The sequence below is a fragment of the Sinocyclocheilus grahami genome, unplaced genomic scaffold (genome assembly GCF_001515645.1).
Source record: "Sinocyclocheilus grahami isolate Dianchi unplaced genomic scaffold, SAMN03320097.WGS_v1.1 scaffold21.1, whole genome shotgun sequence".
NCBI classification, from domain to species: Eukaryota; Metazoa; Chordata; class Actinopteri; order Cypriniformes; family Cyprinidae; genus Sinocyclocheilus; species Sinocyclocheilus grahami.
This window is the reverse complement of record NW_015505200.1, coordinates 1,575,411-1,588,148: the sequence shown is the minus strand read 5'-3', so window position 1 is coordinate 1,588,148 and position 12,738 is coordinate 1,575,411. Positions and strand designations below refer to the sequence as shown.

Genomic DNA, 12,738 nt, shown 5'->3' with positions numbered 1-12,738 from the left:
TGCAGAACGAAGCATTGCCTGTACTGTGCCACGATGGCTCTGGATGGGTTTGTGCTGAGGAACATTTCATGCACTGTGTGGAAGGGTGGGGAGAGGCCACCACCGAAAATATAACTGTTAACACAGCAGTAGAGAACAAACACTGCAGCAACAAAGCAGACCCTGTAAAACCAGGGCTGGAATTTTCTAGCCAGGGCTTTTGTTGCCACTGAAATTCAGTCCAATTAGTGGCTCCACACTTCTTTCTGGTGCACAGCGCTGTTTTTGCTCACTTGTTACAAGATGATTTTAAACAAAAAGAGATGATATTTGTCTGAAATCATGTTAAGTTCAGAATATACAATAATATCAAATATTTTAAATGTATTTAATATATATTATATAATATATAATTTTGAATACAAGCCAGTTCAGAAGTACACAGTTCACTGTGTAACATCAAAAATTAGGTCATAGCTGTTCACTGAGCCTGTCTCTCAAAGGCAGGTATTACTGAGATTTTACCATGTAAAATGAGAATTTACTTACATCTGATTGGCATTTATTTCCAAATATAATGCATTTTATATATCATGCTCAAATAATTTTAGGGCAAGACATGCATCGATTGATTATGATTTTGGTCTATTTGGCTTTTCATAATGTGATGTTTCAGAGCAGAGGGAAAGAAACAGTCAAAATACATTTTAATTTTAAATTTTTTACATTTATTTTTTGCACTTTACCTGTTTGCATCTGTAGATTTCAGTTGATATATTTAAAGGTTGTTTTCTCAAAAAAAAAAAAAAAATCTCTTGCACTGAGCCAGAAATCTCCACTTCATTTGCACTTACATACACCAGACTTTACAACTGTATTTCAATCTATATTCTAAAGGTTTTTACAGTGGGATTTGTTCATATATTATCTGACTTTCTACAAAATGTTATTCCTAAAAGCATGGTGAAAATGTTTTTCTGGCTGTTAAGAGTGATAAAAAGAGATCCAGAATCCCCTCTGTAAAAACTTTTGACTGCAATATGTCAGCAAAATTAAACAAAAATTTTGAACCTGACTTTATCCAATATTCAGGTTTCTGTTCTGGATATTTATGCAGACTACTGCATATTTAATTAGACAATGTCTAATTTGCATAAACATAAGCATAGCAAAATGTGTTCAGTTCTTTATGTAATCAATCAACTGGGAAAATATAATAAAATATAAGACTTGGTCTAAGTTTGTATATCTCAGCAAGCTATTTTTTCCGTTTTCAAATGGAAACAAGTATTGCTTTGGAGTTTCACAACACTGGCATTTATTTGAGGGCAATTGTAATCTTCCTTCATATCTCACAGATCGTAAATGTGGTTAGGGGGAATTGTAACACTTGATATCGTAATGATATTAACTTACTGATAAAACAATATACAGTATAATTGCTTTAATACTTATTAATGCAATTTGCCTTAATATGGAAGTATTTCTTTAAGGCTGTCAGAAATTATATGTGTTAAAACAAAAATCCTTTTTACTAAGATATACTGATCAGCTGACAGCTGCTTAGGTTCTGTGTACAGTAATAATGTTCATAACATTTTCATAACAAGACCCTTCAATCAAACATTGATATAATTAGTGTTACTATTGGCTCTGACCTTACAGCCAGGATAAAGTCTTATATGATATCCACCAGTGTCAGCAGCTGTCAATCATGTTTTAATTTGAACGAATGACATAGGGATTGATTACTTATTGGCTATATACAACAACAGAACTTTAAACAGCAGAAAAACGTTCGAGATGTTAAAAATAATCATGCCTGAATAACATTTTTAATTTTATACTTTTATGTTATTTTATTTATTTCTTTATTTCCACTGCAATTCTACCAATAACGTCCACTGCGCCCTAGTGGATAAAAAGCGTATTGAGCTTATTCATATTTTGTCTTCAAAAGAAATGAAATATCAGATTATCTGCATATGACTCTGGAAAAGAAGCATATAGGCTAAAGAAGAACTATTTTTCAAAACTTGAGAGTGAAGATGATGAACTATAGAAGAAAAAGATGACTAGAAGACATCTATGCATTATTTCCTTGTGATATGAATTAAAATCAAACGTAGATGTGGCTGTAATTGCGAGCAATGAGCTGCATGCACCGGTAACCCAGAGCAGGTGGAGGTCGCACAGCTGACTGAACGATGACGTCAGTGTTCCCAACAGCAACCCGGGGCTGCCTCTGAGTGACGTCAGCGACTAAACAACAGCAGCTGAGTGGCAGTGCGCGTGAGGAGCGGGGAGCGGGCTCGCGGTCGTTTGCTATGGCTAATCAGGGTGGATGCGACAGCCTGGATGCTTCAGAGGTGGAGCCGGTGGGAAAGAGCGCCGGCGAGACTTCCTCCCAGTCATTCAACTCAGGTGGAAGAGAGATGGCAGAGAAAGAGGAAGAGCAACCTTCGGGAGCCCGACACCCTGCAGACACTAAGAGCTTTCTGTTGTGCCCTACTTTTTGTATTAGTGTATTTTATAGACATTACATTAAATTTAAAGTGTGATGATTTCACATTAAAAGACCTTTGAGAAAAATCTGCTATTTTTTTGTCTTTTTATAAAACTTCCAAGTTACAGAAGTTATATGGTAATACAAATTCAGTTACTATTTCTTTGCTACAAATGTTTGCACAGTATAATTGCAATAATTTGTACTAATAAGTTCCATCTGTAATGATAAAATGCTTTGTTTATCTGTACATTGTGACGTATGCAGTAGAGTTTGTTTTGTCCTGTGGAAGCATGTCATATTGTGAAACTTGAGTTTATGTTTCAGACTGTTGCATGTCTGTGGGTGGCATGGTGATTAGAATGACACAGCCAGTTGTGCGCTCAGGAGTCATGGTAATCCTTTCTTGTGTTTCCTTGCCATTTTTAATTGGGAGGATTTTGGAGTGTCCCAACTGAGAAGCCAATCACATCATAGGATACTAACAGACAAAGGGTGTGTCTGGACACTCAGTGGCCCATTGGAGGAAGGCTGAGTGAGGATTAGATGACTGGTATTAGTTGTTTGCTGACCAACTGACCAGTCATGGTAATTTCATCACAGTCAAATGTCCAAATAATAATAATAGATAGAGTGAAATAAATAAAGAGGTGATATCAATAAAAAAGACGACTTGTTACTGTCTGATATACTGGGGAGACTAGGCAAGTGTTTATACTTTTTACTCCAAAATGTAAAATGTACAAAAATAGCAAACCATTGTTTTGGCCAACGAATATTAGTAATAATTTATTATTAATAAATTAGACCATTTAAAACATGTAAATATTGATTTAAAAAAAAAAAAAACAGTAAAAATGTTATAACCTGTCCCAAAAGGACATTTGTGAAAAATATATATTTGATTAATAACTTGTATAATTTTCTACAATATAAAATAAAAGTGTGAAAGCCTGCATCAAATTGACAATCCTGAAATATAAATATATATATTTTAAAACATAAAAAAATGACAACCTGCTCCAAATGGACATTTATAAAAATGCCCTTGTCCTGAGAACATTGTTAAATTCTACTTGCATAGCTGACTCTTGTCTGAATGTTTGCTAGTGGCGTTTTATTGTTCATGTGATTGAATGTATCATTTATCATTTCTTTCAGTATAATATAAAAATGCCCTTGTCCTGAGAACATTGTTAAATTCTACTTGCATAGCTGACTCTTGTCTGAATGTTTGCTAGCGTAGTTTTATTGATCATTTGTTTGCGTTTTATTGTTCATGTGATTGAATGTATCATTTATCATTTCTTTCAGTATAATGAGATTTTAAAACATTCACAACAAAACATCAATTTATCATAAATCAGTGAGATTAACAGAGAGAGAAAAGGGTAGACATTTTTTGTGATGTCAGTGAGTTTCTTTATGATGCACATGTACCTGTATGGAGATCATTTTTCATTGAGAAAAAATTCAAAATACTCTTCTGAGAGGGTCTCATTCTGTGAAGAGGGGGTATTATGTGGAGTGTTTGTACGTGTGTGTGTTCATGCCCCAGCACTGTCTGTCTGATGCCTGCTTGTGGAATGCTATGTGACTGGTATTTTTAGACCTGACCGGTTGAAATAGTGAAGCTCAGGCCTTGGTCAACATAAACACTAGCTTGTGTGGCTTCATGCAACACTTTATTTGAACTCTGGAACATATCACTGACTCACTCACCTTCACACTCACCTGAACGCTTTTCATGTTGAAACCTAGAGATTTTGAGATGACTGCTGAAGACCATGGATCAGCACTGAGGTAAAAAAAAATTTATTGAATAAATTGGTATTGTAAAGAGTGGTTGTTAACTTAGAATACTAAGAATCAGTGTTATGTGATTTATACCTCCAAGAGGCTAATTTTGGATATCTTGGATGACTTGCATATTTATTTTGTGACTTTTTTTTTTTATCAAGTGATATTTGTCTTTCAAAAATTGTGCTTTAAGCTTACTTACATCGCAGTTAGATGTTTCAGATATGAGCTTGTTCCAAATTATTACAAATGTCAGTTATCATGCATCAGATGCATCTGGGGCCGTGTGGTCTCCATGGTGACCCTTGTTTTGGAACATTGGGAAGTTCACGTCAATTGTCACAAAGACTTTATAGGTATTGATACGTGCATGTACACGACACAGCCATGGAACCTGTCGGTCATGTGGAATGAGGTGTATGTGGACAGACCCACAGATAAGCTAAAAACATGGTTAAAGTACTGCAATTGGCAATGCCAAGGGTCTTTTAACACTTTTACAAATTAAGAGACTATTGATTTTCAGTGGCATTCCTCAGCTGTTTGTTTTGGGCTATTTTGTCACTGGGTCTGTTTGAGTGTCAGACAAGTAGCTTTCTTTATTGTTTCAGCAATTAGCATGGGAGTCAGCTAGTCTAGCGGATTGATTTTCAGAATCCAGAGTCACCTGTTGTTGGCATTTACAGAGACATAGGCTTTTCTACACATCTTCTTTGGTTTTAAAAGATTTAGGACTTTCTTGAGGCAGCAAACTTTATTAGGTTTTCACATGATATTAAGTAACATTTACCAGAGGCAAACATGCCATGCGGTATGATTTCAAATAGTGTTAGCTATCAAACACCACATGGTGCCAGTCAACAAGCAGATTCCCCAAAAGATCTCATCTGATGAAATCTCTTAACGCTTGTGAGCATTACACCTCATTGATCTCCAGTCGTCAGCTCTGGTCTGGGTTGGGCAAGCCTGAGCTCACTTTCTCTGGCACTTTCGCTTGTATCTGCCACATGGTCGATGGTGAAATGCTAATGTGAGCTGCGTTGCCTCATAGTCACATGCCCCCCATGCGCTCTGTTTAATAGGAAACCTCCGGTGGGGAAACATGTCTCTGTAATGGTGGAGGTGACTGGTTTATGACCTTTCAGAGGAAATGCAGCTTGAGCTGATCTGTAGAAGAGTTCCTAATTGCATGGCTTATGTGTAGCATGTTTTTGCTTTAGTTTGGGGTCGATCTGTTTATTTGATGGACATTGTGTTTTGAAAAGTTTTCGACATATAGGTGGCATTGCTTGGTTTGTTTTGGAGATGGGAAATGTAGGGCGACAGCTGTGAGGGGATAGGAGTAGGGGCGCATAACAACAGATAAAGGGCATTAACAAGCCGCCTGTTAATAGATGCTTATCTTGTGCCCAGAAATGACAGCCCCACAACATTACTGCTCTAGAGGAGATCTGGATGGAGGAATGGGCCAAAATACCAGCAACCGTGTGTGAAAACCTTGTGAAGACTTACAGAAAACGTTTGACCTCTGTCATTGCCACCAAAGGGTATATAACAAAGTATTGAGATGAAATTTTGTTATTGACCAAATACTTATTTTCCACCATAATTTGCAAATAAATTCTTTAAAAATCCTACAATGTGATTTTCTGGATTTTTTTTCTCATTTTGTCTCTCATAGTTGAGGTATACCTATGATGAAAATTACAGGCCTCTCTCATCTTTTTAAGTGGGAGAACTTGCACAACTGGTGGCTGACTAAATACTTTTTTTCCCCACTGTATATATATATATTTTTAAAACAAGAATTTGAATAACAATAATGAATTCTGAATATCAGTCTTGGGTGAACCTTCAAATAAGTGAAGCCAAGTTTTCCAATGTGCAGAAATTCCCTCATTTCTAAATCAGGCATTCTCAGGTCGCCTCTGTTTCGGTTATCTCATGAACCCATTGTAGATATTATAAGAATCCTCTTGTACATTTCTGCAGTCATCACTCAGTCTGTGAACTATTTTACACATGTAGTGTGTGCTCTGATAGTGCTAGAATCTGCCTTCAAAGGTATACACACTGTATAGCTATAATGTTATAGACACATTAGGAATGTTTGTGTCATATCACAGTTCCAGAGGTTGAGAACAGGCCACTACAAATATGTTTATATCAGCATATGTGTTCAACAGATATGCAGTGATAATTAAAGAAGTGTACATTATTTAAATGAATGAACTAATTAATAAGTGCTTTTTCAAAAACGGTCGATCTTTACTTCTGGTTTAACATTAATGATAATTTATTTCATTGGTCTTTTAATTGTAGCTGGGAGGTCATTGATTCTGTCCAGGAGGGCAGGTCTGGATCAGGATCTCCATTCACAGACTTCTGGTCGAGCCTCAAGCTCTTCATTGAGGAGACTTCCTCTTTTAAGCAACAGAATCCAGGCAAGGTATGGACGGATTTAGTTGGTGCGTAATGTAACCTTTTTTTTTTTACATTAAATTCTAGATTTTAGTCTAGATTTAGTAGTTTAAAATTTGTATGAATTTATAAAGGGAAACGTATATATTGGGTATCATGTCTCCATTTCTTCTACTTTTTTCACAATTATTTTTAACCACAATCTTGCCTCTCTAGTTCATTTTTCATGGCCTGACAGTGGACTTAATATTAATTTATAAGATCACTGAGATGTGTGTGTGTATATATATATATATTTAGTATTGTTAATACATTTTTCAATGTAAAATGATTCAATGTAGTCTCATAATGTGCTCATAAAAGCTGCATGTATAATAATTATAAAAGAATTAGCAAAATTATATTTAAAATAGATTTAGATTATTTAGTATAGCATGTCATATAGCAGGTTATTAACTTTCCAGAAGTATTTTATGTCAGCTATCCTTTTGCTGTGAACTGAGACATTTTAGATTTGTGTCTCATTGCAGTTCTGTCTGCTGGTGTGCAGTATGTGTTCTTTTTTGGCAATACTTGGACGTTACATTCCAGGGGTTGTTATTTCATACATCTTAGGTAAGTGCCAAATTAAGATACACAAAAAAGATGGTGATTTAATAGTTTTAGCCCTATCTTTTCATTTTAGCTTTTGTACAACTGATTGCAACCATGCTACTATTGGCTAAGGCTGTGCATAGCCTTTCCTGTATTTACCTCCAGCACACTCCAGAACATCCAACAGTCCGTTTGTCATGTGATAGTGGATTCCTAGTAATGTAACCATGACGATATTCTCACTCAGTCTCTGGTTTCTCTTTCTTCCTAGCAGTCAGCAGGTTCATAAACACACTGGTAAGTGTGACACGTACATTAATCGTTTCTACATCTGTTTACTGCAGTGCTGGGCATTTTTCTCTGGCCTTTGGTGTCGTCACATGAGTTCGGGATGTGGCTGGAACCAGTTCTGCAGAAACTGGACTTTGGAGTGGGCGAGTTTCTTCAGAAAATTAAAGAGAATCATGGTACATGTATCTCAAATACACACAGGAAATGACTCAATTTTACATTATTTCCAGTATAGCTTGTAATCAGGAAATGGATTTTTGAATGTTGACCCCCCAAATTATTTTTATTAAAAATAAACATAAATATTAGTTGAAAAACTTTGTTGAAGAGAAAATTAACAATGTTGCCTTGGCAATTAACTGAAATAAAAAAAAGTTACAATTGAAGTACTAAAATTACTAAACCTAAAGCAAAAAGGCAAAAATAATACTAAAGCTAAATGTAAATGTTTAACCTCAATTTTCAAACTAGGAATAAATACTATGAAAGTATATAAATAATACAAAAATAACGCTGTATGGATGCTGTCTGCACACCTCTGCATCTCTGCGCACTACACATATAGCTAGAGGCGGACTTAACCATTAGGCAAAGGTAGGCGACCGCCTTGGGCCCCAAAAAGCCAAGGGCCCCTTAAAAATGCTTTTTATATGCGAGATGCGCGTTCAGTGCGGACGCACAAGTGGTTGCTGTGGTGTTCATTACCACGACAACCGTCTGTGCGTCCGCGTTGAACGTGCTTCTTAGCAAAAGTAGGGCGATGTAGAAAATGGGAACGGAATCCCGGAATCTATTCATAAAAACGGAATTTACTGTGGAACGCGGAATGTGACGGAATGAACGGCGCAGACGCGTGTTTCGTTTGCTAGTTTGCTATTTAAGCACCTGCAACGCTCGCGGTTGTCGTCTGTAGTAGCTAAATAGTATTTTTGCCATTTAATATTCACATACACTAGTCCATATCGCGGTTAGATTGAAGTGTACTGAATTGCATTTCATTTTATTCATTCAATATTTGACGAATTCTGTGACATTGCTCGTTACACAGTAAACTTCTGTTGTGTAGCATTTTGAATGTACAAAAATTAAAGGGTTTGTTTAATTTTCATTGGAATGAAAGATAGATTCATGTTTTCGCCTTCATTTGATTACCAGAAAAATGAAAATACACAACACAGAATTTCTATAAAATAAGTAAATAAAATTAACTTTTCATAGGGCTCTATTATTGCATACAAATTAATAAATTAGGTTGTTTTTATTAATTCAATTAGATATGTTTTTGATTAAACCATTAAAATGTGACACAACTATGGGACACGGTCGTGCAGCAGCGAGCAACAGTGAAAGGAACCTCAAGGTTGTAAATGTGTGAAATTGTATAGGGCCTCATTCCTGTATTTTGCCTGGGGCCCCCAAGTCACTAAATCCGCCCCTGCATATAGCACTCTTAAAGGGTGACTCAACTTATTGAGTTCAATGGAGTTTGACATTAGCATGTTGCTAAGCTAACAAAGCAATACTCTAATAAGCATATAAATCATTTTCCGTTTTTTTTACATTTACATCATACATTCATATTTTTTTTTACATTATTTTCGATTACACTGAAGTATTTTTATTGATTCTGTTCAGTTTTGAATGAAATATTTAATTTAAAGTCATGGCTGACTTGCATTCCTCATATTCCTTCCCTGCTCCAGAGAAAAGGATACTCCAGTCTCAAGCCAAGACAGAGAGCATTGAAGCAGATCTGTCTGCACTTTTCCCCAAGGTCAGTGCGCTGCCACACAGCTCGCCAGATACTGGTATCATGTGCCACTAAAGACTGTGAGGGCTTCATGATATGACAATAATATAATATACATAATATGTCCATTTCCTGTCTGTGTGTGAACTGATATTGAGCATCTATTACAGATGGACTCCACCATGTGCAAAGAGCTGTCTATATCAGACACAGAGGTCTCTGAAATAACATGGACAGACAATGGTACCTTTAACCTTTCAGAGGGACACACACCTCAGACAGAAAACTCTGAAGGTAAGCTCTCTTACCTTTTCCAGAAATATATAGATATAATGTATGTGTAGTATGTGGGGGATTTGCCAGGTCTAAATATAAAAAATGATACAGGTAGACCGTATGTAGCAAAGTCAAAATAAAATTGCATTTTAAAATACAAAATGTTATTCAAAATGTTATTCAAATGTTATTGTAATTTAAAATTGTAATAATATTTCACAATATTACTGTTTTTACTGTATTTAAATTTTTTTTACTGTATCATTAAAAAAAATCATACTGGTCCCATACTTTTGAAGAGTGGTATTTACTGTATACTATATGTTAGTATATTATAAATAAATAAATATTAGTATACTGGAATCAGTTAGCCATCAGCATGTTGTGATTATAAAAAAGGAGTTTTAAGAAATGAATGAATGTCAGGCTTCTATATTGGAAAGCCATTCTTTATGTATTATAGCTGTTCTTTGTGTATTAAAACATCACAATGAAAGTATGTATGTCTGTAATGTCTTAAACATTAAAAACTTAAAGGGGTCATATGATGCGATTTCAAGTTTTCCTTTCTCTTTGGAGTGTTACAAGCTGATTGTGCATAGATAAGATCCCTGAAGTTGCAAAGACTAAAGTCTCAAAACCAAAGAGATATTCTTTATCAAAGTTAAGACTCTGCCACGCCCCCCTAAAACGGCTCGTTCTAACACGCCCCCACATATCTACATCACTATGTGGAAATATTAGCATAATGCCGCCCAAATGTGCACGCAAAGAAAGAAGGCGTGGTTTCAGTAACCGCAGTTAGTGTTGAAGCAGCATGTCAGGGAGACGCTGTGTGTTTCTAGGCGAAAGCAAAAGCACTTTATTTGGCCTTCCGAAAGTAGATGCATTTAGGAATCTTTAAGATGACTTACAACAGAACAGCAATGCATTTTATGGACGACCGTTTCATGAACCTAGGAGAGGAGGTAATTCTGACTTTGCTACGAAAATCTGGCTCTTCTGAATCATCTACTGTTTTGTTATTAGCTTAAGTGTTAGAGAGAGAGAGAGAGAGAGAGAGGCAGGGTCACAGTGGAGTCAGCTGTCTTAACCGTGGCTTGTGTACTGCAAACACATACCAGCTTCATCACTGTGTCTGTCACGCGACTCTGTTCCCCTTTCGGGCTCTGTCTTTACATTTATTTTGAAAGATGAAGCTCGCGATTATGGTAAGGGGCATTACATTTCCGACGAGTGCTTGCGGTGTTCGACCAATCACAATGCACTGGGTCAGCTGGCCAATCAGAGCAGACTGCGCTTGTCGGAAGGAGGGACTTTGTAGAAAACTAAGCGTTTGACAGAGGCGGGGCATAGAGGACCTACAATAATGTACAGTATTTGAAAAATAATGTGTTTTTTGAACATTAAAGCATGTCAACATATTTTGTTACACCAAATACACAAAATAATGATCTTTAAAAAAGCATCATATGACCCCTTTAAAATATAGCTTTGAGGCATTAAATAATAGATATTAGACCAAATCGTGCTCCAGTTGAATGTGTATATCTCAATTCCAGCAGTATTTTTTAAAAATGTTTTCTGTATTATTTATTTTATATATTTGACACAGACTCAGACCGGCGAAGTGATGAGGAGGTCTTCACAGGTGGACTACCGGAGTTTCCCTCCTTGGACAATGGCTTGGGGACAAATGGAGATGACGATGAAGACCTGAGCATTGGTATGCCCACCCCACCAGCCCATCCCAGCAGGGTTGGGTCCACACAGTCAGACGAGGACCCAGCTGCCCAGGCTCTGGAGGTTGTGCAGAGGCTGGCTGGAGACGTAATCACGGCAGCAGTAACCGCGGCCATGCAGGAACGCCTGGAGTCAGTGGTAGCGCCGATGCTGGTCCAGGCCCTGGCCGAGGAATCGGACAGCGAGGCAGAGGACTTTGAGTTGTTGGACCAGTCAGAGCTGGAACAGCTGGAAGGCGAGTTGGGGCTGGACCGGGCGAGCCGTGCAGAAACGTCTAAACCTAGCAAACCTTCTTCAGGCTTTCTGTCCAAACTACTGGGGCACCACTGATTTTATTCAGAGGGGTTCCGCTTCCCTCTGTGATGGGATGTGGGTGGGAGCATAAATGTCGGGTTTACAGGGAAAGGTCCAGAGTAATGAAGATATTCCATTGTTTTACTTTGCTGGTGTGATTCAGTTATATTCAGTTGCTATTAAAACGGTCATCTGTGGAAGGAGGCTATTTGTGTATTTCATGGGGAAGGTGATAGTGGCTGGTTTTGGCGTAGCTCCATCTCAGTGGGTCATCGGAGGAAATTTTTTCACAATGTTTCCTGTCAACCTCCAACCCGCCAATGACCAGAGGGTTATGGACCAGAGTATTGTCATGAGTTTAGATGTTAAAGGGCTGGTAGATGCAGAATACTCCATATTTTGCTGCCAAATATTTCTTCTCTTTTCAACTTCGCTTAATTACTTCTAAAAACAAAAAAGCTTCATGGCCAAAGAGTAAGGGCCTCCCACTAACTGACAATCAGGATAGCACTTATAAGCAAACAGAAACACCTTATTTTGTTTTCTAATTTTGTTTTATTTTTCACGAAGGATTTTTGAAAAGCCAGTGGTCTTAGTGTAATCCAGGGCTGTCCAAACTCGGTCCTGGAGGGCCGGTGTCCTGCAGAGTTTAGCTCCAACTCTAATTAAACACACCTGAACCAGCTAATCAAGTTCTTACTAGGCATAGAAACTTCCAGTCAGGTGTGTTGAGGCAAGCTGGAGCTAAACTCTGCAGGACACCGGCCCTCCAGGACCGAATTTGGACAGCCCTGGTGTAATCCTTTGCATGGATAGCTGTTTTACAGTTTTCAGTTTTCACCTTTTAGAGTGAACCAACCTGGCACTAGAGCACATAGGCACCAAAGTTGAACAGAGTTTGATTTATATTTACATGAATATTCATCAAACAGTTCTTAAAGTGATGGTTCACCCAAAAATGTGAGTAAGTGTTTAATGTTGTTTTAGACTATTGACTTTATTTCACACAATATTATCTTTTGTGTTCCACAGAAGAAAGAAATACAGGTTTGGAAAGACATGAGATTCAGTAAATAATCATTTT

The 12,738-nt window shown here is 37.2% G+C and overlaps 1 protein-coding gene across 1 annotated transcript; it reads left to right on the top strand.

The window, feature by feature from the left end:
- The first annotated feature begins 2,127 nt into the window (after nt 1-2,127).
- On the top strand, nt 2,128-11,854 carry LOC107558208 (reticulophagy receptor FAM134B-like). The gene is made up of 8 exons (XM_016241835.1): nt 2,128-2,482; nt 4,508-4,702; nt 6,608-6,734; nt 7,237-7,321; nt 7,645-7,767; nt 9,295-9,365; nt 9,512-9,635; nt 11,233-11,854. Exons 1-8 carry the CDS (start codon nt 2,307-2,309, stop codon nt 11,688-11,690), a joined length of 1,359 nt encoding a protein of 452 aa, XP_016097321.1. The 5' UTR covers nt 2,128-2,306; the 3' UTR covers nt 11,691-11,854.
- The last annotated feature ends 884 nt before the right edge of the window (nt 11,855-12,738 follow it).